Raw genomic sequence first — 26,881 nt, 5'->3', positions numbered from 1 at the left:
GGTATAAGGTGATGCATTTGATTGAAGGATATTGATACTGGTGTTATTTTCTGTCTGTTAGGGAGCTGGATGATGAAGTCACAGCTGAACTACCAGCAGAGGTGAGTGGAGGAGACATGGGTTGTGTCCCAAATGTCACCTAATTGGCTAAATAGTGTGGTGCTTTTGATTAGGGCATTGGTTGAATGTAGTGCACTATATAGGGAATAGGGAGTCCATTTTTTATACACTATTCCTAAACAAATCAAAGTGAAGAGTTTACATTCTTCTGTGAGTTTACATTCTTCTGTGAGTTTACATTCCTCTGTGAGTTTACATTCTTCTGTGAGTTTACATTCCTCTGTGAGTTTACATTCCTCTGTGAGTTTACATTCTTCTGTGAGTTTACATTCTTCTGTGAGTTTACATTCCTCTGAGTTTCCATTCCTCTGTGAGTTTACATTCTTCTGTGAGTTTACATTCCTCTGTGAGTTTACATTCCTCTGTGAGTTTACATTCCTCTGTGAGTTTACATTCCTCTGCAAGTTTACATTCCTCTGTGAGTTTACATTCCTCTGTCTCTGTTTCAGTCCCAGCTGGACGAGAGCCAGATCGACGCTGGCTTCAAGAGTCTGTTTAGACAACTGGCTGGAGAGGTGAGGAGTCGTGTTGGGCAATGAGGGTAGAGCAGAGTGAAGGGTCTGATGTAGTCTTTTCTCATGGTCTCTCTGTTCGGCCTACAGGACATGGAGATCAGTGCCACAGAGCTGCAGACTATTTTGAACAGGATCATGACCAAGCGTGAGTCCACAGGAATAGAATAAGAACACAGTATTCTACTCTGTATCTGTATGTGTGACTAAAACCCAGCCACCTGCCTTCAGCAGAGACCTAAACTCTCGCTCCTTCCAGGCAGAAACTTTACAGTGGAAATATGTAAATATTTGGATTTGGATATTACAGGTGCAGTTTGAAAACACAAAATTAGTTTTTCCACTTATCTCATTCTCTCTCCATCTTCCCCTATTTCTCTCTCTCTTTTTCTCTCTCTCCGATACAGACAAAGATCTGAAAACAGATGGATTTGGACCAGATTCCTGTCGGACTATGATCAACCTGATGGACGTATCCTTGGTGTATTGATCCATTTTTATACAGTATTAGTCCTCTCTGTCTGTCTCTCTGTCTGTCTCTCTGCCTCTGTCTGTCTCTCTGCCTCTGTCTGTCTCTCTGCCTCTCTGGTCTCTGCCTCTGTCTGTCTGATCTCTCTTGTCTGTCTGTCTGTCTGTCTGTCTGTCTGTCTGTCTGTCTGTCTGTCTGTCTGTCTGTCTGTCTGTCTGTCTCTCTGCCTCTGTCTGTCTGGTCTCTCTGCCTCTGTCTGTCTGTCTGTCTCTGCCTTTCTCTCTTGTCTGTCTGTCTGTCTGTCTGTCTGTCTGTCTGTCTGTCTGCCTGCCTGCCTGTCTGTCTAAACAAGGTTCCTTGACCGTGTCCTTCAGACTGATGGTAGTGGTAAACTGGGACTGACAGAGTTCCATGTGCTGTGGGAGAAGATCAAACGATACCTGGTGAGATTAGCTTAAACATCTGTTCTGCTAGTCATTCTGTGAAGCTGAGCCTTCTCTCTCTTCATGAGTTCCTTGTTGGTGTTCCTTGTCTAGTTTTGGTAGAGCCATTCCACTAGTTTCTTATCTTTGTCTTCTTCCTCTCTCTTTCTCTCTCTCCAGACTATATTCCGTCAGTTTGATCTGGACAAGTCAGGCACCATGAGTTCCTATGAGATGAGGATGGCTCTGGAGGCAGCAGGTAAATACACCCCAGTCCCTCCTTTCCTTAAACCACAACCCAGTTCCTTTGTAGTGAATCACCACTAGTTGTATTCAATCATACAAACCAGGACACCTGACTACACCGGACACCTGAAGTCTGACCCATGGGAGCTTTAGGAAAGCATATTTAGTTTTTAAATGGTTCCCACCTTTGGTCTGTCTGTTATTTCCTCAGGGTTCAAGCTGACAAACCACCTATTCCAGCTGATCATACTGCGTTACACTGAGGCTGACTTGGCAGTTGACTTTGACAACTTTGTTACCTGCCTGGTTAGGCTTGAGACCATGTTCAGTGAGTCATTTTGTCATATTTCCATACTTTTTCCCTATTAAGTCCTTGTATTAATAAACTCACTTCAAATTGGCCATCAAACAATACTTGTCATAGTCTTGATTGTTGAGAGTAATAATATATATTTACATGATTATATGACGTACTGTACATTTATGAGCGCTTGAAAACAGGATAGCAATTTCTTACAATTCCCTCTCCACTACTTTACAGAGACCTTCAAGACGTTGGACACAGATGCTGATGGAGTCATACAACTCAACTTCTTCCAGGTCTGAAGATCTCACGTTTCTATCAATCTCCTCTGTTTACCAGGTGTATACAGGAACCAGTGGAGGCTGCTGAGGGGAGGACGGCCCACGGTAATGGCTTGAATGAAGTCAATGGAATGGTATCAACCAATGGAAACCACATTTGATACCATTCCATTGACTCCATTCCAGGCATTATTATGAGCCGTCCTCCCCTCAGCAGCCTCCACTGACAGGAAAAGGGAGAGATTTGTTTTTCTATCCCCTCTGTAGAGTAGAGGGAAGTTGGGATTTATTTTTGCAGTGGTCAAATTGTTTACCTCCTTTCCCTCTCCACCTTCTCTCTGCAGTGGATCAGCCTGACCATGTTTGCCTAGAGATGGACTGATTCTCTGATGTTACTGCACCAGGCTGCACTAATGTCCTTTCAGAAGTGCCTTTCCCTGGTCCCTCCTCTCCACGCTGCAGAGGTCCATGGATTTGAAAAACTCTTGGAATGTTTACAACATTTAGTATGCGGGTCATCATGTGCTAAAGCCTTGCCTGTTACCTTCGAAACAGAGGGAGACAATTCTACTCACAGGGGGCCGTAACATAGAAGTTGGTGGGAGATTTTGATACTGCCTCCTATTGGATAGGAAGGAAACTGCCTAAACTTTTTGTTTACATCTTGTGCCAAAATTCATTGATGCCTTGTCATATTTTCAACATGGCGGCTTCCTTTCAGCAGCCAGTGTTTGTGTCAGTAATAGGTTAAGGGGGTGGTGTTAGTATGGAGTTTGCTGGGTCAAATGATTTCCTCCGCAGAGGGCAAAGCGCTGTTGTTTTTTGGAAGTACTTGATGATCCTTAGAGAATCGAATCACCCGCATGACAGTTTAATCATAGTCGGATACATCAATACTTTTCAATGGAAAAACTAACAATATCGTTGTAATGCTGCATACTCTCTTTGAGATCCTCTTATTTTGGGAGGGGGGCACAGAGACTTCAAGGATATGCCTTTATTATATCTCATTTTTCAGTGTTCAAGGGGAACATAAATCATTTGATTGTTATTTTTGTATTTGGGATGTTGGTTATAAGGGATGGCTGATTTGATTGGAATAGCAGGCCTGAAGCTGATGCATGTAATGTCAGATGTATTGATGTAGGGGAGCTATAAAACCTTTATGAAGGGAGAGAAAAATGCACGTATCTTGGCGGAAAGAGAAATAAACAAACCTTTGAAAGTATAGATTGAGACATTTTCCCATCTTGCCAAATAGACTGATATTGAAGGGAGCAGAAGCAGTATGACACTCATATTACCATTACACTATAGTTGACATTTCCTGTGTAGATGAATGCCAAAATGTCTTAAATGCATTATGCAATCACATGACTGTTGTTTACCATGTACACTCTGGACTTGTTATGCCATGGAATGATCTAACTTCTCTATATCTATCTTTTCAAAACTTTAATAAAAACTTTCTGAACACAATTATATTAATGTGGATATGTCATAATTTGGGTTTTGAGCGAGGCTAAAATCTGTTCTAAAAGGAATATCAGACTCATGGAATGAGTCCCATTGTTAATACTGCATATCAACCCGTGAATAATTATCAAGTTTCCTCAGTCTTTTCTGGACAACATTTTACACAGAAGTGAGTGTCATCGACCAATAAATTGGCCAATCGCCCCCAATTAAAACAGAAGACTTGATCACATGAATAAATACACTTTAGTAGCCACATTCATATTTTAAAAAAGGACAAGAGCAGAAATAAATACTTGACGATGGCTAATGTACATCTATAGACAGGATACACACATTAAGACAGGATACACACATTAAGACAGGATACACACATTAAGACATGTACAGCAGATTCATCGCGTTCTCATTGTTACGTTAAATCGAGACATTTACATCTGCAGATCAATATTAAATTAACACTAACTTCTAATAGACAATAATAATAGCAACAATAACAAAAACAATAACTCAAATAGAATCTGCCTGTAGAGCTGCTCACGGCAGGAATGTACACTAGCTTAAAAAATAGGAAGAATGTTTTAAAAAGTGAGAGGGACTCAACAACTGAGGGTGAGGAGTCAGCCAGTAAGTGACTGTTCCACACAGCTCTCAGATCAGGCACTTTAAAGTCAAACGCAGCCCATTGGGTTTCTTAGCTTCAAGGCGGTCGGTTTCTACTGATTCAGGGCCAGTTTCACAATAGAAATATAATTCCTAGAAGGGAAATAGCCCCTCAGATCAGGACAATTTGACTTCATGGGTACACTCAAAATGGCCACCAGCCAACCAGTCAGCTACCCACTGACTTGAACGGGGATTCCCACTATAGGAAATATATTTCTATAAGATTGGTGGTTGGTTCCATTCGTTCAGGCGTTGGTGTTGTTGTACTCCATGCGAGTGACCATGGTAGAGACCAGTTTCTGCAGCTGGATGGAGCGGTACTGGCCAGTCTCCAGGACTTCCTTGTGGTTGGCCTTCTCCTCACTGTCATAGTCCATCACAGCCTTGTTGGTGATCAGGGACAGGGCGAACACACGCATGCCGCAGTGCCGTGCTACAATCACCTCATGAACTGTACTCATGCCTGAGGGAGAGAGAGAGAGCTGCATCAATTATAGGTTTACGTATAAGAGAACAATTTGAGTTCAATATTTCCAATGCATTGTGAAGGTGTTGATTAAAGGATTCCAAGGAGGGAGAGATGAGTCGTACCGACAGCGTCAGCTCCCAGTTTGTGCAGCATGCGACACTCCGCGATGGTCTCGAACGAGGGCCCGCCCAGGACGCAGTACACGCCTTCACGCAGGAAGTCACCGTAGCCCAGCTCCTGTCCCACATCCACAGCCAGCTGCTGCAGCTCTCTGTCGTACGCATCAGACATACAGGGGAAGCGCACGCCGAATCTGGAAGAGAGGGAGGGTTACACCTCAATGCCACAATTATTGCACGTGCAAACAAGTTCAACAAAATTCTCTCTGTCACACACAACACACAAGCTTGCCAAGCCTACCTGTCGTCGTTAGGTCCAGACAGTGGGTTGTTGCCAGCGAACCCGGGCATGTTGATGTGGTCTTTCATGATCATGATGTCTCCCACCTTGAAGTCCTGGTTGAGACCGCCAGCAGCGTTGGTCAGGATGACCGTCTCAACACCCAGCAAGCTGAAGATACGCATGGGCAGGGTGATCTAGAACACAAATACATGGTCAATTCATCACAAATACAATGGTATAACACGTCACAATGTACAGCTAATACACAAATACTCTATTGCAGGAGTCCTGAGTTTTTCCTGAAGTTTGTATTCTCAAAACTTCTATAACTAACATTGAATTCTTTTTTGCAGTAAAACAATTCATACATGACACACAGAAGCGTAAAAAACACAATGTGGTCATATGTTATCTGTATTTAACTAGTGTTGTAAATCAAATTGCCCCTGATAAAGGAAAAATAAAGAAGATATCTTCTCTACATTATCATGTGAAGTAATCGAAAGAGCAGCGGATGTCTGCCTGCCACAGTCACTAGGTAGTAAACAGACATGATAGACGTACCTTCTGGATGGCGTATCCCTCGTAGAGGTGGAAGCGTCCCTGCATGCACACACATGGCCTTCCCTTCAGCATCCCGAACACCAGGCGACCAGCATGTCCATCCACTATAACACACAACCACCAATTAGAATGCACCGACGACGCACGGCAACCAATCAGAAAACATCTTATGGAACCATGTGTTTTTCCATTGGCTATAACTTGAGTTTTTCCTGGTTAGATGACACAACCAAGATAATCTTGGACCTACACATCTGCAATGCCGATTCACCACACAAGATAACAAGTTGACAGACATAATATTACACCTGTGCTCTGGGGGAAGTTGGGGATGTCCTTGTAGTTGAAGGCCACCTGGTCTTTCAGCATGTCAGCCAGTCCTCCCATTCCTGAACCACACACGATGCCCACCAGGGGGCGAACGGAGGTCTGGGCCAACAGCCAGCCTGCTGTGCCCTTGCAGTCCTCATAGCTGATCCTGAAACACAGAGGGAGATATACTGTACGTTAGAATAAAATACGTACTTATACTAATAGTTTATAATAAAACCAACGGATGTGATGGTCGATGCTATCACGACACATAGCTGATATGCCCTGGGGTGTATCAGAGTGTCTATGGGAAGTTGAAGTGTGTGTTTATTAAACATATGTTTTCCTAGCAGTAATCTAAAACTGTGCGTTAATAAGGGTGTGCTTCCCGAGTGTGGACTCTTCTACTGAAACACGTGCATGTGCCCACACACACACATTCCTTCAGAGTCACGATGCCTCAGCCTAACCATATGCCTGAGACCACCTCTTATTTTAAATGTTTTATTTAACCTTTGTTTAACTAGGCAAGTCAGTTAAGACCAAATTCTTATTTTGAATGACAGCCTAGGAACAGTGGGTTAACTGCCTTGTGCAGGGGCAGAAAGACAGATGTATACATTGTCAGCTCGGTGATTCGATCTAGCAACCTTTCAGTTACTGGCCCAACGCTCTAACCAGTAGGCTACCTACCGCCCCTTTATGGGGCTATATAGTTTGTTAACGCGATAATACATACCTTTTTGGGTTGACCCAACCAAATACACATAGAGATATGTGTTATAGATCTGTTATTCTCATTGAAATGTGCATTATGTGCGCCATTTCTATGCTTTCTGTTCTCAAGTTTCATTTTCGCATATTTTACTTTCGGTTTTATACATCGGCTTCAAAAAGCTGAAAGAACAATATTTTGGTTTTGGAAAAGATATTTCACAGCAGTTTAGATGGTACAATGGTTCTCTACAAATGTTTGTTTGTCACATAAACAGACATTGGGCAAATTTTAGCAACCAGGAAATGGCGGAGCGATTTCTGAATAGTGCATATTTTAATTGTCATTGCAACATTTTGAAATATGCCTTCAGAATAGGAATTGTGAATTACATTTGATGAGTATTTATACATATGTAGGTTCAGTATATAATACAGAAATTATTTAATCAAATAAGCTCTTAAAATATAACAAAATACTATTTAGATTTTTCTCAATAATTGTGGTATTTAAAAACTGCAGCACATCTGGTTATTCATTTTCGGTAATGGTGTAACCCGCGCGTACCTCGCTTTCGCGCGTACCTCGACTCCCTAAAACCCCACTTCATTTTGTAGCCCATATAAAATCCTGTCAGGTGTTGTGCCAAAAATCTCCCCCCTGCCAGAATCCCCCCCTCCCCCCTCCTTCGCGATTTTCATTGCTGCGACTTGCTAGTTGAGATTTCTGCTCTTCACTCCGTTGTCAGTTTAGCCTACATTTCACTGATCTTAGTAGCAGAAAGCATTTCTGTCTGCAGTTTTCGGTTTGGCTATTTGTTTCAAGTGTATGTGGCGGTTCTAGCTTGTATGGCGCCCTGGGCGAACCCCCCCTTCAGTGCCCGCGCCCGAGGGCGCCCAGTGCCGCCCCCCGGCAAGATTCCGCCCTACTCCCTCCACAGAAAGTATTTGACTCTAGCCACAAAATTAAGGAAATTGAAACTGTATAATTCTCGTATAATCTCGATGAAAAGATCAAACTCAAATTCAAGAGCATCCCCCCTGACCTCGCTTGTCCCATCTGCTGCCCATTGCACATGTAACGTTAACGCTGAATCGCCAGAGCTACACGAACCCATTTCAGGGGTCTCATCTAAAAATAAACACTACTATATACTCCACGTGCGATACTAGTGCTACAGTAGCACCACATGTGAATAAAAGTCGCGGGTGAGTACTGGCAGGTAAAATAGAACGATAGAATGATGCAATTTCCCCCTACGCACTTGCCCGCGGAACAAGATATAAAGAGCGCGTCTAGAACATGAATGAAATTAATGAAATAATAACCTAGGCTACTCACCCGGTACTTGACTCTGGAAACATTCTGAAAAGTAATGCGACTGGAATCCTCTCAAAAGCAGCGATGTATCAATTGGCTCAATGTAACCGCAGCAGATAGACTTGACTGGCGGCAAAACCTCTGGCGGAAAAAAAAATCCTTAAAAAAACAAACACTTCAAATAAATAAATTAAAGTTGTATTTTAAATAATGTTAGAAGATCTAAATGGTCAAATCATTAATTTGAAAACCGTTGAGCTGTATAGTAGTCTTCCGGTTAACAGTTTTAAAGTAGATGCTCTTGTATCTGGTCAGCTTTGCACATGCAACGATGTAATTATAGACGGACCCCTCTCTGTTACCCCTCCTCCTGGGTGACGCAAATACATCCGGACGTTTGGATTGGACCATACCGCACACGTTAAAAATACGCAATTCTGGACAAAAGGGACGGTAAAAAAACGTATCCTAACTTCTTGTTTATTTTTCATCAGTTTCATAAATTTTTAGATATAATGATGGGGATTCCCATAAGGAAGGGTTAGTGCTATCCGGAATCCTTGGCACGTCCATAACCTAAACCCTAACCGTAACCCAGCTACTCTTGCCCTAACCACTTTACATTTCAACTTCAATTGGGTAGAGAGGTCACAAGGATCCAGGAAAGCACAGACCCATAAGGAAGAGACTCTGCAGCCTGGAATCATGTATTGTTTTGAACAGCATGATTCACATGGGACGTGATGTACTTGTCTCACCCCACCCCACCAATGATTATTGGATTATTTGGGTTGGGCACCTATTCACTTGTCTCACCGCACCCCACCATTATTTGGGTTAGGCACCGATTGGCTCAAAGAAAACATGCTGCAACCTGAACTTTACCAAAATAGTGTTTGACCAGATACAATACTATTTCACAGCAAACAAAATGACAACAGACTTTCAGCACGCACAGAACTTTTAACAAGACAGCCCCCACAATCATTTGATCATCATTTTCTCTCAGCCAATCATCAGTCATTTGTGTGACTTCAGTGCAGCTTTTGACGTTATCGATCATAGTCTGCTACTGGAAAAAACTTATGTGCTATGGCTTTGCACCCCCTGTTGTAATGTGGATAAAGAGCTACTTGTCTAACAGAACACAGAGGGTGTTCTATAATGGAAGCCTCTCAAACATAATCCAGGTAGAAGCAGGAATTCCCCAGGGTAGCTGATTAGGACCCTTGCTTTTTTCAATCTTTACTAACGACATGCCACTGGCTCTCTTCACAGTCCCCAAGTCCAGAACAGACTATGGGAGGCACCCAGTACTACATAGAGCCATGACTACATGGAACTCTATTCCACATCAGGTAACTGATGCAAGCAGTAGAATCAGATTTAAAAAACAGATACAAATTACACCTTATGGAACAGCGGGGACTGTGAAGTAACACAAACATAGGCACAGACACATGCATACACACACATATGATAACATACGCACAATACACACACGTACACATGGATTTCTGCATTGCAGATATGTGGTAGGGGTGTATGAGCCTGAGGCGACACACTTAGTATGTTGTGACTTCTGTAATGATTGTATTGTAATGTTTTTAAAATTGTATAACTGCCTTAATTTTGCAGACCCCTGGAAGAGTAGCTGCTGCCTTGGCAACAGCTAATGGGGATCTATAATAAATACAATAAATACAAATACAATACCAGAAATGAGCAAAGGCAGAGAGAAGTAGCTCAACACTCTTTAAATCTTAGAATCTATAAGTACTTCCAAATATAAGAAATAATCTCTAAAACATGTGAAATGATCCGTGTGTGATGGATGCCACTTCTCTCTTTCCCCTATTTGTAGTTAGGCTACCATCTTGTACATACAGTAATGTAACGCAATACAAAGTGTTACTTGACACATTGTTATTGTGAGATAAGCACTCTTGGTGAGATAGTGTGTCATATAGTAAGATTCTAACTTCCCTTCTAGGCCTATAGGCTATAAACCCACTTTACACCCTTTGATATGGAGCTGGGTTATCAATAGACGGGTAGGAAGGTTATCTCATGAGTTACAAATGAAACATTCCTCCTGGTGTTTTTTTTAACGTATGACACAAATGTTCCTGGCTCTACTATAGTCAACATGAAGGACGACAATGACCTACTAGGTGATATAACACCATCAATATTGCGCAGTGCCAGGTTATAGATAGACTGTTAAAATCCAATAGGTAATGAGATTCTCTTTATTCTTGACTATTATTATAACTATTACTGTTTTATTATTGGTGTATTATCACATTACTTGATTATTATACATGTACATGTACACTAATTGGCACCAAATCTTCAACCAAGCCTCTCAAACTAAAGCCTCTCAAACTAAAGCCTCTCAAACTAAAGCCTCTCAAACTAAAGCCTCTCAAACTAAATCCTCTCAAACTAATGCCTCTCAAACTAAAGCCTCTCAAACTAAAGCCTCTCAAACTAAATCATCTCAAACTAATGCCTCTCAAACTAAAGCCTCTCAAACTAAAGCCTCTCAAACTAAAGCCTCTCAAACTAAATCCTCTCAAACTAATGCCTCTCAAACTAAAGCCTCTCAAACTAAAGCCTCTCAAACTAAAGCCTCTCAAACTAAAGCCTCTCAAACTAATGCCTCTCAAACTAATGCCTCTCAAACTAAAGCCTCTCAAACTAAAGCCCCTCAAACTAAATCCTCTCAAACTAAAGCCTCTCAAACTAAAGCCTCTCAAACTAAATCCTCTCAAACTAAAGCCTCTCTTTAAACCAACACTGTTACACAAAGCCTACCTACCTAGGTCTCAATAGGCCTTTGACATTATACAACATGTGATCATGATGATAATCGAAAAAAAATATACAGTGTATAAGGTATATATATATATATATATTTATAATAATGTATCTGGTCTCTCTTTTTGTATGATTTGGCATTCAAAACTTAGTGGCAAGCTTCAAAGAGGTTGCTCAATAATTTTGTTCAGTCCCAGTCAAAACAACTAGTTGCCTGTTCGCCTGTGTTTACAGGCCAATAAAGATCAATAGAAACGTTCTGAAGCCTTCTAAAGCACCTGTCACCGTGGTCCTATTCTCTTCCCTTGTTGCATCACATCTCAGATGGAAAAAAACAGCACAATATTTAGATGACTACCTGACCAGCTGACGGCAGTGGTGTGTGTGTGCACCCGTGCATGTTTTTTTGTCTATGTACGCGTGTGTGTGTGTGTGTGTGTGTGTGTGTGTGTGTGTGTGTGTGTGTGTGTGTGTGTGTGTGTGTGTGTGTGTGTGTGTGTGTGTGTGTGTGTGTGTGTGTGTGTGTGTGTGTGTGTGTGTGTGTGTGTGTGTGTGTGTGTGTGTGTGTGTGTGTTGCGGGCAGGGGGAGAGGGATGTGGGTCATAGATGAGCCTTTAAGGAAAAAACACATGATTTCAAGATAACATGTTTTGCACATGTACCATTTCATTTCAAATCATGTGAAACCATGTTGTTGTCGAACATTTCACGTGATGATACTTTTTTTTACATGAGATTTCACAAGTGATGCCTTGTACACAAAAATGAGTTGTTAGGATGTCCCCAGAAGGTCACAGTGTTTTCAACTTACATACACAACTTACATATTTGACACACATTATTACTTGTATTTATAAAGTAACATGTCTTTACCTGGAATTTGAACTCACAACCACCTGGTTCATGTCATTCTGATCGTCCTGCTACTCCACCATGTCAGTCTCGATAACTGATCTCAACAGTATTCCTACACATTGGAGTTCAAAGTAAATCTGAAGTTGTTAAAAATATACTCAAGAAAACTATTATATTTATCATAGTGATTCAGGAGTAACATTAAAACCTATTATATTTATCATAGTTATTCAGGAGTAACATTAAAACCTATTATATTTATCATAGTTATTCAGGAGTAACATTAAAACCTATTATATTTATCATAGTTATTCAGGAGTAACATTAAAACCTATTATATTTATCATAGTTATTCAGGAGTAACATTAAAACCTATTATATTTATCATAGTGATTCAGGAGTAACATTAAAACCTATTATATTTATCATAGTTATTCAGGAGTAACATTAAAACCTATTATATTTATCATAGTTATTCAGGAGTAACATTAAAACCTATTATATTTATCATAGTTATTCAGGAGTAACATTAAAACAGAATAATATGCCTCACCAACATAAGGGAGAAACAGAAACTAGTGAATGTGGTTGTAGTGTGATATTATCGCCGGAGCATGCACAAACTATATACACTGCTCAAAAAAATAAAGGGAACACTTAAACAACACAATGTAACTCCAAGTCAATCACACTTCTATGAAATCAAACTGTCCACTTAGGAAGCAACACTGATTGACAATAAATTTCACATGCTGTTGTGCAAATGGAATAGACAAAAGGTGGAAATTATAGGCAATTAGCAAGACACCCCCAAAAAAGGAGTGATTCTGCAGGTGGTGACCACAGACCACTTCTCAATTCCTATGCTTCCTGGCTGATGTTTTGGTCACTTTTGAATGCTGGCGGTGCTCTCACTCTAGTGGTAGCATGAGACGGAGTCTACAACCCACACAAGTGGCTCAGGTAGTGCAGTTCATCCAGGATGGCACATCAATGCGAGCTGTGGCAAAAAGGTTTGCTGTGTCTGTCAGCGTAGTGTCCAGAGCATGGAGGCGCTACCAGGAGACAGGCCAGTACATCAGGAGACGTGGAGGAGGCCGTAGGAGGGCAACAACCCAGCAGCAGGACCGCTACCTCCGCCTTTGTGCAAGGAGGTGCACTGCCAGAGCCCTGCAAAATGACCTCCAGCAGGCCACAAATGTGCATGTGTCTGCTCAAACTGGTACTCTTCCATGCCGTCCCTAGGAGGGGTGCGTCACTTGAGTGGGTTGAGTCACTGACTTGATCTTCCTGTCCGGGTTGACGCCTCCCCTTTGGGGTGTGCCGTGGGGAAGATCTTTGTGGGTTATACTCGGCCTTGTCTCAGGATGGTAAGTTGGTGTTTGAAGATATCCCTCTAGTGGTGTGGGGGCTGTGCTTTGGCAAAGTGGGTGGGGTTATATCCTGCCTGTTTGGCTCTGTCCGGGGTATCGTCGGATGGGGCCACAGTGTCTCCCGACCCCTCTTGTCTCAGCCTCCAGTATTTATGCTGCAGTAGTTTGGCTAGGGTCAGTCTGTTATATCTGGAGTATTTCTCCTGTCTTATCCGGTGTCCTGTGTGAATTTAAGTATGCCCTCTCTAATTCTCTCTTTCTTTCTTTCTTTCTTTCTTTCTTTCTTTCTTTCTTTCTTTCTTTCTTTCTTTCTTTCTTTCTTTCTTTCTTTCTTTCTTTCTTTCTTTCTCTGAGGACCTGAGCCCTAGGACCATGCCTCAGGACTACCTGGCCTGATGGCTCCTTGCTGTCCCCAGTCCACCTGGCCGTGCTGCTGCTCCAGTTTCAACTGTTCTGCCTGCGGTTATGGAACCCTGACCTGTTCTACCTGTCCCAGACCTGCTGTTTCCAACTCGCTAGAGACAGCAGGAGCGGTAGAGATACTCTGAATGATCGGCTATGAAAAGCCGACTGACATTTACTCCTGAGGTGCTGACCTGTTGCACCCTCTACAACCACTGTGATTATTATTATTTGACCCTGCTGGTCATCTATGAACATTTGAACATCTTGGCCATGTTCTGTTCTAATCTCCACCCGGCACAGCCAGAAGAGGACTGGTCACCCTTCATAGCCTGGTTCCTCTCTAGGTTTCTTCCTATGTTCTGGCCTTTCTAGGGAGTCTTTCCTAGCCACCGTGCTTCTACACCTGCATTGCTTGCTGTTTGGGGTTTTAGGCTGGGTTTCTGTACAGCACTTTGTGACATCAGCTGATGTAAGAAGGGCTTTATAAATACATTTGATTGATTGATTGATTGATTGACTCGGAGAAACACCAAAAGAAAGATGCCCAGGGTCCCTGCTCATCTGTGTGAACGCGCCTTAGGCATGCTGCAAGGAGGCATGAGGACTGCAGATGTGGCCAGGGCAATAAATTGCAATGTTTGTACTGTGAGAGGCCTAAGACAGTGCTACAGGGAGACAGGACGGACAGCTGATCATCCTCGCAGTGGCAGACCACATGTAACAACACCTGCACAGGATCGGTACATCCGAGCATCACACCTACGGAACAGGTACAGGATGTTAACAACAACTGCCCGAGTTACACCAGGAATGCACAATCCCTCCATCAGTGCTCAGATTGTCAGCAATAGGCTGAGAGAGGCTGGACTGAGGGCTTGTAGGCCTGTTGTAAGGTAGGTCCTCACCAGACATCACCGGCAACAACGTCGCCTATGGGCACAAACCCACCGTTGCTGGACCAGACAGGACTGGCAAAAAGTGCTCTTCACTGAAGAGTCACAGTTTTTTCTCACCAGGAGTGATGGTCAGCGTTACACTGGGACCTGTTGGATCGGAGGGTGAGGGCTAGGGCCATTCCCCCCAGAAATGTCCGGGAACTTGCATGTGCCTTGTTGGATGAGAAAGGGTAAAATGTCACAGCAATAAGTGGCAAATCTGGTGCTGTCCATGAGGAGGACATGCACTGCAGTACTTAATGCAGCTGGTGGCCACACCAGATACTGACTGTTACTTTTGATTTTGACCCCCCCTTTGTTCAGGGACACATTATTCCATTTCTGTTAGTCACATGTCTGTGGAACTTGTTCAGTTTATGTCTCTTGTTGAATCTTGTTATGTTCATGCAAATATTTACACATGTTAAGTGTGCTGAAAATAAACGCAATTGACAGTGAGAGGACGTTTCTTTTTTTGCTGAGTTTAGATCCCTAGATGCCTAATGCCTGGTAATATACTAATAGACACACAGACACAGCAGGAATTGTACAATGAACCGGTGATGTAGTCACAGATTATCCATTATATTGACCAGATACTCCACTGGCCTCTCTAACACTAAAAATACGTCTTCAAAAATGGAAGGCATTCGGGAGGAGGCAAGATCAGAGGTTGGACCATTCTAGCCAATGAGAGGGGAAATACGCGTGTAAACAAAAGGCACAACGGTTTCCACTAGTTACCACAGCCACAAAGTTAGGGTTGGGCATAAGGTTAGCAGCGTGGTTAAGGGTTAAAATCACATGTTAAGAAGATACATTGTAGACATAGCAGGGGTTCATGACTTTGTGGCTGCAGTAACTAGTGGTGACCAGGCACAACTCGAATATAATGTGTTTTTTCTCGAAGTCGCTCGGATGTCATGTGTCCTACTTATATCAGTACACTTTTAACAACCCAGTCATTATGAAACTTATATTGTATCAAATATGCCACACGTAGTAAATAAACCATGAAAAATGTTGTTATCCAAATTCGACACACTCCCAAAGACCTCCATATCAGAAACTCCTTGCTTGGTGAGCGAAAAAAAAGAAAAAACGCCACCTGCTGGAGAAGACTAATTTTAAGCCCAGTTCTCCCTCTCGCTTCGTTAACGATCACACCATTATCCAGCAGAGGAATAAAACTAGTGACGACACACACCTCAAATATGGGACAAACCTCATCCCGGGTCAACTATTAACAGCAAAGTAGCTGCATTTGCATTTGTTTAAGCGGTTTTTCTAGTGACATTTATTTGGATACATCTATAACAATGAGCTAATGATGCACGATTTCGCCTGGCATAGAACATGTGCTCTCTCCTCAGGACACTTTTGTTCAGAGGAGCTAGGCAACATCACAGCTAACACAATGGGTCAACTGTCATCTGTGTGTGTCTGTCTGATTGCTTGCTTGTCTGTCTGTCTGCTTTTCTGTCTGATTGCTTTCTTGATGGCTTGCTTGTCTGTCTGGTCTCTGTCTGGTCTGTCTATCTGTCTGTGTCTGTCTGTATAAACAAGGTTCCTTTTACATGTTTCTGCAGTATTTGTATTTGTATTTATTATGGATCCGCATTAACTGCTGCCAAAGCAGCAGCTACTCTTCCTGGAGTCCAGCAAAATTATGGCAGTTTATACAATTTTAAAACATTACAATAAATTCACAGATTTCACAACACACTGTGTGCCCTCAGGCCCCTACTCCACCACTACCACATATCTACAGTACTAAATCCATGTGTATTTATAGTGCGTATGTTATTGGGTGTGTGTGTGTGTGCGTGTGTGTGTGTTTATGCACGTGTCTGTGCCAATGTTTGTGTTGCTTCACAGTCCCCACTGTTCCAAAAGGGAATTTGTTTACCATACATGCTGGTTGTAACCTGAGTGCATGCCCACCATGTGAATATAAAAACAACGTTATTCTTGTTTCTGATTATATGCACCGTGCTGTGTGTGAAACAGAGTTATTCCTGCGTACACCACACTGTTAAATCCCACACGGTGCCAAGCTGATTTCTTCAAGCAGGTCTATCATCTAATAAAATCACATGCCTCGTCACGAGTACCATGCTACCACAAATGTAGACGTACTGACTCAATGACACCACAGTATCTGCATGAAGGCCTGTAGCTAACCTGGGATTAACCGTATCTAATCTGTTCAGAGCCAGACGTCTACTTTCGTGCTGTGCTGTACTGTTTATGGTTGTACACCATAAACAGTACAGATATAGCCCTTGGTTCACTCCAGACCTGACTGGCCTTGACCAGCACAAAAACATCCTGTGGTGTACTGCATTAGCATCGAATAGCCCCCGCGATATGCAACTTAGGAACCAATATACAAGTTAGGAACCAATATACACAGGCAGTTAGGAAAGCAAAGGCTAGGTTTTTCAAACAAATATTTGCACCCTGTAGCACAAACTCCAAAAAGTTCTGGGACACTGTAATGTCCATGGAGAATAAGAGCACCTCCTCCCAGCTGCCCACTGCACTGAGGCTAGGAAACACTGTCACCACTGATAAATCCACGATAGTTGAGAATTTCAAAAGCATTTTTCTACGGCTGGCCATGCTTTCCACCTGGCTACCCCTACCCCGGTCAAAAGTCCTGCACCCCCCACAGCAACTTGCCCAAACCTCCCCCACATCACCCAAATCCAGATAGCTGATGTTCTGAAAGAGCTGCAAAATCTGGACCCCGACATATCAGCCGGGCTAGACAATCTGGACCCTCTATTTCTAAAATTATCCGCCGCAATTGTTGCAACCCCTATTACTAGCCTGTTCAACCTCTCTTTCGTATCGTCTGAGATCCCCAAAGATTGGAAAGCTGCCGCGGTCATCCCCCTCTTCAAAGGGGGAGACACTCTAGACCCAAACTGCTACAGACCTATATCTATCCTACCCTGCCTTTCTAAAGTCTTCGAAAGCCAAGTTAACAAACAGATCACTGACCATTTCGAATCCCACCGTACCTTCTCCGCTATGCAATCTGGTTTCCGAGCTGGTCATGGGTGCACCTCAGCCACGTTCAAGGTCCTAAATGATATCATAACCGCCATCGATAAGAGACAATACTGTGCAGCCATACTCATCAACCTGGCCAATGCTTTCGACTCTGTCAATCACCACATTCTTATCGGCAGACTCAACAGCCTTGGTTTCTCAAATTACTGCCTCGCCTGGTTCACCAACAACTTCTCAGACAGAGTTCAGTGTGTCAAATCGGAGGGCCTGTTGTCCGTACCTCTGGCAGTCTCTATGGGGGTGCCACAGTGTTCATTTCTCGGGCCAACCCTTTTCTCTGTATACATCAATGATGTCCCTCTTGCTGCTGGTGATTCTCCGATCCACCTCTACGCAGACGACACCATTCTAAATGCATGCTATTCAACCGATCGTTGCCCGCACCTGCCCGCCCGTCCAGCATCACTACTCTGGACGGCTCTGACTTAGAAAATGTGGACAACTACAAATACCTAGGTGTCTGGTTAGACTGTAAACTCTCCTTCCAGACTCACATTAAGCATCTCCAATCCTAAATTAAATCTAGAATCGGCTTCCTATTTCGCAACAAAGCATCCTTCACTCATGCTGCCAAACAAACCCTCGTAAAACTGACTATCCTGCCGATCCTTGACTTCGGCGATGTCATTTACAAAATAGCCTCCAACACTCTAGTCAGCAAATTGGATGCAGTCTATCACAGTGCCTTCCGTTTTGCCACCAAAGCCCCATGTACTACCCACCACTGCAACCTGTATGCTCTCATTGGCGGCCCTCGCTATATATTCATTGCCAAACCCACTGGCTCCAGGTCATCTGTAAGTCTTTGCTAGGTAAAGCCCCACCTTATCTCAGCTCACTAGTCACCATAGCAGCACCCACCCGTAGCACGCGCTCCAGCACGTATATTTCACTGGTCATCCCCAAAGCCAATTATTCCTTTGGACGCCTTTCCTTCCATGTCCCCTGCTGCCAATGACTGGAACGAATTGCAAAAATCACTGAAGATGGAGACTCATATCTCCCTCTGTCACGATTGTCGTCGGGGGAAGGAGAGGAGGACCAAGGTGCAGCTTGGTAAGTGTTAATTAATTTAATAAAACAACTGAACACTGAACAAAACAACAAAAACGACAAACGAACAGTCCTGTAAGGTGACGAAAAACACTAAACAGAAAATAATCACCCACAACTCAAAATGGGAAAACAGGCTACCTAAGTATGGCTCTCAATCAGAGACAACGATAGACAGCTGCCTCTGATTGAGAACCATACCAGGCCAAACACATAGAAAAGGAAAACCTAGACCTACAACATAGAATACCCACCCACATCACACCCTGACCAAACTAAAAATAGAAACATACAAAGCAGTCTACGGTCAGGGCGTGACACCCTCACTAACTTTAAGCACCAGCTGTCATAGCAGTTCACAGATCACTGCACCTGTACATAGCCCATCTGTAAATAGCCCATCCAACTACCTCATCCCCATACTGTTATTTATTTATTTATTTATTTTTAATTCTCCTTTACACCCCAGTATCTCTACTTGCACATTCATCTTCTGCACTTCTTTCACTCCAGTGTGTAATCGCTAAATTGTAATTATTTCGCCACTATGGCCTATTTATTGCCCTTATCTTACCTCATTTGCACACACTATATATAGACTTTTTCTATTGTGTTATTGACTGTATGTTTGTTTATTCCATGTGTAACTTTGTGTTGTTGTTTGTGTCGCAATGCTTTGCTTTATCTTGGCCAGGTCGCAGTTGTAAATGAGAACTTGTTCTCAGCTGGCCTACCTGGGTAAATAAAGATGACACATCTTTCCAAAAATGGGTCAAGGTTGGGGTATGTTTGTTTTTGCCCCTGGATGTAAATGATTGAGGACATTTCTGTTTGTGAGACATTGAGGAAGATCTGTGTATGTGTGTGAGTGTGTGTATGTGTGTGTATGTGTGTGAGTGTGTGTATGTGTGTGTATATTTGTATTTGTATTTATTATGGATCCCCATTAGCTGTCGCCAAGGCAGCAGCTACTCTTCCTGGGGTCCAGCAAAATTAAGGCAGTTTATACAATTTTAAAAACATTACAATACATTCACAACACACTGTGTGCCCTCAGGCCCCTACTCCACCACTACCACATATATACAGTACTAAATCCATGTATATGTGTGTGCATAGTGCCTATGTTATCTTGTGTGTATGCATGCGTCTGTGCCTATGTTTGTGTTGCTTCACAGTCCCCGCTTTTCCGTATATGTGTGTATGTGTGTGAGTGTGTATTTGTGTGAGTTTGTGTGTATGTGTGTGAGTGTGTGTGTATGTGTGTGAGAGTATGTGAGTGAGTGGGTGTATGTGTGTGAGTGTGTGTGTATGTGTGTGTGTGAGTGTATGTGAGTGAGTGTGTGTATGTGTGTGTGTGTGTGTGTGTGTGTATGTGGGAGTGTCAGAGGGAGAGGTGGGCGATAGATTAGACAGAGAATCTAGTGGTCAGTGTGTTAGCTATCGATGTGTAGGACAGATAGTCAGCCATGCAGTGGTGTGGTGGACAGACAGGGCAGTGTAACGTTATGTAACCAGTGGCTGTGGGAATAGCTACTGTCTCAGTAATGTGTGCTGATTGACAAGGCTGAGAGCCGAGAGAGAGAGAGAGAGAGAGAGGCTAGCTGTGTCCGAAATGGCACTCTTTCCCCTATATAGTGGATTTGACCAGAGCCCTAGGGTGCCATGGTAGTGCCCTATATAGTGAATTTGACCAGAGCCCTAGGGTGCCAAGGTAGTGCCCTATATAGTGAATATGGTGCCATTTGGGATGAAGACGTTGTGTTTGGCGTGTAGCCAGCCAGCCAGGCCCGGTCTCCTGTCTTTCAGGGTTACCTCCACTGAAAAGGGGGGTGAGAGAGAGAGGGGGGTGAGAGAGAGAGAGAGTGGGAGGGTGAGTTGCCAGGACCACAAATACAAATTACATATAGTCATCATTGCCCTAGAGCACACAAAAAACTATACATACATCAGCCTAAACATCAGCACCACAGGCAACTTCCACAAAGCTGTGAATGATCTAAGAGACAAGTCAAGAAGGGCCTTCTATGCCATCAAAAGGAACATAAAATTCGACATACCAATTAGGACCTGGCTAAAAATACCTGAATCAGTTATAGAACCCATTGCCCTTTATGGTTGTGAGGTCTGGGGTTCGCTCACCAACCAGGAATTCACAAAATGGGACAAACACCAAATTGAGACTCTGCATACAGAATTCAGCAAAAATATCCTCAGTGTACAATGTAGAACACCAAATAAAGCAAGCAGAGCAGAATTAGGCCGATACCCGCTAACTATCCAAATCCAGAAAAGAGACGTTAAATTCTACAACCACCTAAAAGGAAGCGATTCCCAGACCTTTCATAACAAAGCCATCACCTACAGAGAGATGAACCTGGAGAAGAGTCCCCAAAGCAAGCTGGTCCTGTGACTCTGTTCACAAACACAAACAGACCCCACAGAGCCCCAGGACAGCAACACAATTAGACCCAACCAGATCATGAGAAAACAAAAAGAGAATTACTTGACACATTCGGAAAAAAAAAAAAAAAAACAGAGCAAACTAGAATGCTATTTGGCCCTAAACAGAGAATACACAGCGGCAGAATACCTGACCACTGTGACTGACCCAAACTTAAGGAAAGCTTTGACTATGTACAGACTCAGTGAGCATAGCCTTGCTATTGAGAAAGGCCGCTGTAGGCAGACCTGGCTCTCAAGAGAAGACAGGCTACGTGCATACTGCCCACAATAAGAGGTGGAAACTGAGCTGCACTTCCTAACCTCCTGCCAAATGTATGACCATATTAGAGACACATTTCCCTCAGATTATACAGACCCACAAAGAATTTGAAAACAAACCCAATTTTGATAAACTCCCATATCTATTTGGTGAAATACCACAGTGTGCCATCGCAGCAGCAAGATTTGGGACCTGTTGCCACAAGAGAAGGAGAGAGAGAGGATGATAGAGAGAGAGAGAGAGAGAGGGGGGTCCAGAGTTATCTCAGGGACATGATAAGCTGACATGGTGTTTGCTTTTTAGAACAATCTTTTTGATATTGACTTAAAGTAGTGGCACATCAGGATAACATATGAATAAATATGAACAATTTCCCATACCCCTCCAAAGGCCTCTACCCCATAACCAAGCCCTCCTGCTTTGATGTCATTAGTTGTTGTTTTTTTACACTTATTGCTGTGGTAGTTGAGTTAACAAGCATTTGAAGCTGAATGTCACAGGAATCCTCAGAGCACGCATAAACACGAGTCACATGAAGGGCTCATTGTGACATGAGATCACCATTATGATCAGCACTCAAAATGAGCTCAAATCAGGCCACTGAAAGCAGAGCAGGATCTACGCTGTTATTCCAGTAACTACTTGCACACACACACTCGCCAACCTCACTGCCCTGTGAAGGCCACCACATGACACACTCCTTCAAAGACATTATTTTCTTGAAGTCCAAGTTCAAGAGGTTCTTTATGATGCTAGGAATACGTATGCCATGTCAATATTGTGTATTACGTCTGGATCAGATAGATAGTGTGGGTTGACAGCACCTTTTCACTGTGCCAGTCCTACAAAACACTGCTTGTACAGAACATACTGCGAGTACCTGAGGTACATGCTGTGCTGTACAGAGAGTTATGGCCATGCCATATACATCCAAGGCTAAACAGTGGCAAATACAGCGGGTACGTGAGCAGGGTCTTTATAGGAACAGAGGCATTCCTGTCTGTCTCTGGATAGTCCAACAGAATAGAGTCACATAACATTGACAAGCCATTATTAGTCCAATCCGGCCAGAACCTAGCTGTTAAAAAACGACCTAACATATGGGGAACTTTCTAGAGGGAGTTGGAGAGAAAGGGAGAGAGAGGTTTATGTAACCCAAAGATCTGTTATCTACTGACCAAGAGAGCATACAGACATACAGTACATCCATACAGACATACAGTACATCCACACAGACATACAGTACATCCATACAGACATACAGTACATCCATACAGACATACAGTACATCCATACAGACATACAGTACATCCACACAGACATACAGTACATCCACACAGACATACAGTACATCCATACAGAAATACAGTACATCCATACAGACATACAGAACATCCATAGAGACATACAGTACATCCACACAGACATACAGTACATCCACACAGACATACAGTACATCCATACAAACATACAGTACAGACATACAGAACATCCACAGAGACATACAGTACATCCATACAGTACATGTATACAGACATACAGTACATCCACACAGACATACAGTACATCCATACAGTACATGTATACAGACATACAGTACATCCACACAGACATACAGTACATCCATACAAACATACAGTACAGACATACAGTACATCCACACAGACATACAGTACATCCACACAGACATACAGTACATCCATACAAACATACAGTACAGACATACAGAACATCCACAGAGACATACAGTACATCCATACAGTACATGTATACAGACATACAGTACATCCACACAGACATACAGTACATCCATACAGTACATGTATACAGACATACAGTACATCCACACAGACATACAGTACATCCATACAAACATACAGTACAGACATACAGTACATCCACACAGCCATACAGTACATCCATACAAACATACAGTACAGACATACAGTACATCCACACAGACATACAGTACATCCATACAGTACATGTATACAGACATACAGTACATCCACACAGACATACAGTACATCCATACAGTACATGTATACAGACATACAGTACACCCACACAGACATACAGTACATCCACACAGACATACAGTACATCCACACAGACATACAGCACATCCATACAGTACATGTATACAGACATACAGTACATCCATACAGTACATGTATACAGACATACAGTACATCCACACAGACATACAGTACATCCACACAGACATACAGTACATCCACACAGACATACAGTACATCCATACAGTACATGTATACAGACATACAGTACATCCACAGAGACATACAGTACATCCATACAAACATACAGTATAGACATACAGACATACAGTACATCCATACAGATACACAGTACATCCACACAGACATACAGAGGGAAAGAGATGTTAGCAATGAAAAGATGTAGGCTTTATCAATAACCATGAAATACCAAAGTGACCATTCAGTAATTACTGGGTGGAGGGTTCCAAAATAGGCATACTCACACACACAGACACACACACTCTCCCTCTCTTACACACGCTCTCGCACGCACGCACACACACACACACACAATGATGAAATGCAGAGTCGCAGTCATGTACCATATGTACATAGGGAATGTCCTTTAAGCCAGCACGCAGAGAACATGTGACAGAAGGAGAGTATTTTAAGAAAAAGGTGCCCTGGCTGTAGGGAGCAGGATGGGGGCAGGATCATGGAGATGGGACATTTAGTGGTTCAATGTAACCAAGTTTCAGGTTTGTCCTGCCAGAATTTAGGCCAAGGTCCTGATTCCCTGTGTCAGTTTGGTTAGAGAGGAGACAGACAGACAGACAGACAGACAGACAGACAGACAGACAGACAGACAGACAGACAGACAGACAGACAGACAGACAGACAGACAGACAGACAGACAGACAGACAGACAGACAGACAGACAGACAGACAGACAGACAGACAGACAGACAGACAGACAGACAGACAGACAGACAGACAGACAGACAGACAGACAGACAGACAGACAGACAGACAGACAGACAGACAGACAGACAGACAGACAGACAGACAGACAGACAGACAGACAGACAGACAGACAGACAGACAGACAGACAGACAGACAGACAGACAGACAGACAGACAGACAGACAGACAGACAGACAGACAGACAGACAGACAGACAGAGAAAGAGAGAGAAAGAGAGAGAAAGAGAAAGAGAGAGAAAGAGAGAGAAAGAGAGAGAAAGAGAGAGAAAGAGAAAGAGAGAGAAAGAGAGAGAGAAGGGGGAGGTGTCGGGAAGTGGGCAGAGAGAGAGAGAGAGAGAGAGGGAAATAGAGAGGCGAGGTGAGGGAGAAGGTGGGGAGAGAAAGAGAGAGAGCGGGTGAAAGAGTGATAGGGAGAGAGAGACAGAGAGAGATGGGGTGAGAGAAAGAGAGAGGGAGGAGAGAGAGACAGAGAGAGACGGGGTGAGATAGAGAGACAGAATCAGGGGGTGAGAGAGAGAGGGGTGAGAGAGAGAGAAAGAAAGAGAGAGAGAGAGAGAGAGCGTTCCTGGTGCTCTGTTCACAAAGATAATTGCACATTGAAAATAATTAATAAAAAACAGACCAAACTAGAATGCTGTTTGGCCCTAAACACAGTATTTTGATAAACTCCAATATCTATTGGGTGAAATACCACAGTATGCCATCACAGCAGCAAGATTTGTGACCTGTTGCCACAAGAAAAGGGCAACCAGTGAAGAACAAACACCATTGTAAATACAACACATATTTATGTTTATTTATTTTCCCTTCTGTACTTCAACTATCTGCACATAATTACAACACTGTATATAGACAGAATGACATTAGAGGTGTCTTTGTTCTTTGGAACTTTTGATCATTTTTTATTGTTTGTTTCACTTTTGTTTATTATCTTTTCCACTTGCTTTTGCAATGTTAACATGTTTCCCATGCCAATAAAGCCCCTTAAATTGAGAGAGAGAGAGAGAGAGAGAGAGAGAGAGAGAGAGAGAGAGAGAGAGAGGGGAGGGGGTTGGTCTTACATTGTTGTAGACCCTGTCCTTACACAATGTTCTCTGATCCAAGACATACCGTACTTCCTCCCACTTCTCACAGCCACATGGGAACTAGAATATGACTTGAGGACACCCCTCCCCCCTCCCTCCCTCAGCCAGCCAGCTTGTCAGGTTATCAAACTCCAGCTCGTCCCCTGTTATACCATGTCATGTCACTGTGTCCTGCTTGCCTGTTCTTTCTGCAAGTCATCTTGCACTGACCTGCTGCCACGCACGCACGCACACACACACACAGACATATAAAACACATAACTGTATACAGATAGTGTATATACAAACATGCACAGGCACACACACACACACGCACACGCCAGCACGTGCCCGCACATAATGACTTTGGATTCTGTGAGATACGTTGAAACAAACTGTGCTGTGTACCATATGCTAATAAGATGTCAATGGCCACCATTCAAGTTTAGCAAACCAGGTCACACGAGTCAACAATGACCACGCAGTCTACACTCTTATATTTTTCAATAAAGACAAGGGTTCTCACAGGGCCTTTCAACCAGACTGCGCCTGTACAGATAAATTTTGTATCGCTCAGAAAGATGGCAGGAATATGAGCATTTGTGATTTCAGACTTTTTTGTTATGATACTTATACGTGTAACCTTTTTCAGGAACCTTCTATGGAAGAAAGGGTTCTCTGTTGGGTGAAAAGGTTCTACCTAAAACAACACAGTGTTCTTCTACAGGAAGAGGGTAGTAGACCAGGGTTGCGTCCCAAACGGCACCCTATTCCCTACATAGTGCACTACGTTTGACCAGAGCCCATATGGTGTGAGTAGAGAATAGGGTGCCGTTTGGACCGTAGCTCAGCTGCTAGACCAGAGGGCAGACGAGACCTTTGAGTCAGACAGGAATCACGCGGCGATGTCTAGATGTGAACATCAGATTCATTGGTCTCGTTGTTAGAGGTCGTAGATCTTGTAGAAAAGGAAAATTAGATTATCTATTCCCAGGAGGCTCTAAGGACCTGCTGCCACGCATTAGGTGAAACCTATTGCAGGAGGAATGTGTGTGATAAGGTGAGACAAAAAGAGAGAAAGAGGGAGCGAGGAAAGGAGAGAGAGAGAGAGAGAGGACAGGAGAGAGAGAGAGAGGAAAGGAGAGAGCGAGAGAGAGAGAGCGAGAGAGAGAGACTTTATTGGACATAAGGAGTGTAGATATTAGCTAGTTTGTGGAATCCCCAAACACAGCCTGACTCATCACATAAACTGCTACTGTTTATTGTCTATCCTGTTGCCTAGTCACACTCCTAGTTATATGTACAT

The 26,881-nt window shown here is 43.1% G+C and overlaps 2 protein-coding genes across 2 annotated transcripts in view; one reads left to right on the top strand and one right to left on the bottom strand.

The window, feature by feature from the left end:
• Nucleotides 1-3,836, top strand: part of LOC139561760 (calpain-1 catalytic subunit-like) — a 29,598-nt gene extending 25,762 nt beyond the window's left edge. The window contains exons 14-22 of the mRNA XM_071379039.1: nt 62-101; nt 570-635; nt 723-780; nt 1,040-1,104; nt 1,476-1,544; nt 1,704-1,782; nt 1,981-2,097; nt 2,311-2,369; nt 2,699-3,836. Of these exons, the coding sequence (XP_071235140.1) occupies nt 62-101; nt 570-635; nt 723-780; nt 1,040-1,104; nt 1,476-1,544; nt 1,704-1,782; nt 1,981-2,097; nt 2,311-2,369; nt 2,699-2,725 (580 nt within the window). The 3' untranslated portion in view covers nt 2,726-3,836. The remainder of the gene's footprint in view (nt 1-61; nt 102-569; nt 636-722; nt 781-1,039; nt 1,105-1,475; nt 1,545-1,703; nt 1,783-1,980; nt 2,098-2,310; nt 2,370-2,698) is intronic.
• A 221-nt stretch (nt 3,837-4,057) lies between these two features.
• Nucleotides 4,058-8,591, bottom strand: LOC139561761 (purine nucleoside phosphorylase-like). Its single transcript, XM_071379041.1, has 6 exons — nt 8,300-8,591; nt 6,240-6,409; nt 5,932-6,035; nt 5,386-5,561; nt 5,088-5,278; nt 4,058-4,959 (listed from the first exon to the last, which is right to left on the bottom strand). Exons 1-6 carry the CDS (start codon nt 8,320-8,322, stop codon nt 4,742-4,744), a joined length of 882 nt encoding a protein of 293 aa, XP_071235142.1. The 5' UTR covers nt 8,323-8,591; the 3' UTR covers nt 4,058-4,741.
• Nucleotides 8,592-26,881: the final 18,290 nt, after the last annotated feature.

The sequence above is a fragment of the Salvelinus alpinus genome, chromosome 31 (genome assembly GCF_045679555.1).
Source record: "Salvelinus alpinus chromosome 31, SLU_Salpinus.1, whole genome shotgun sequence".
Lineage (NCBI taxonomy): Eukaryota > Metazoa > Chordata > Actinopteri > Salmoniformes > Salmonidae > Salvelinus > Salvelinus alpinus.
Note: the sequence above shows the minus strand (reverse complement) of the source record. Positions and strands in the feature narration are given on the sequence as shown.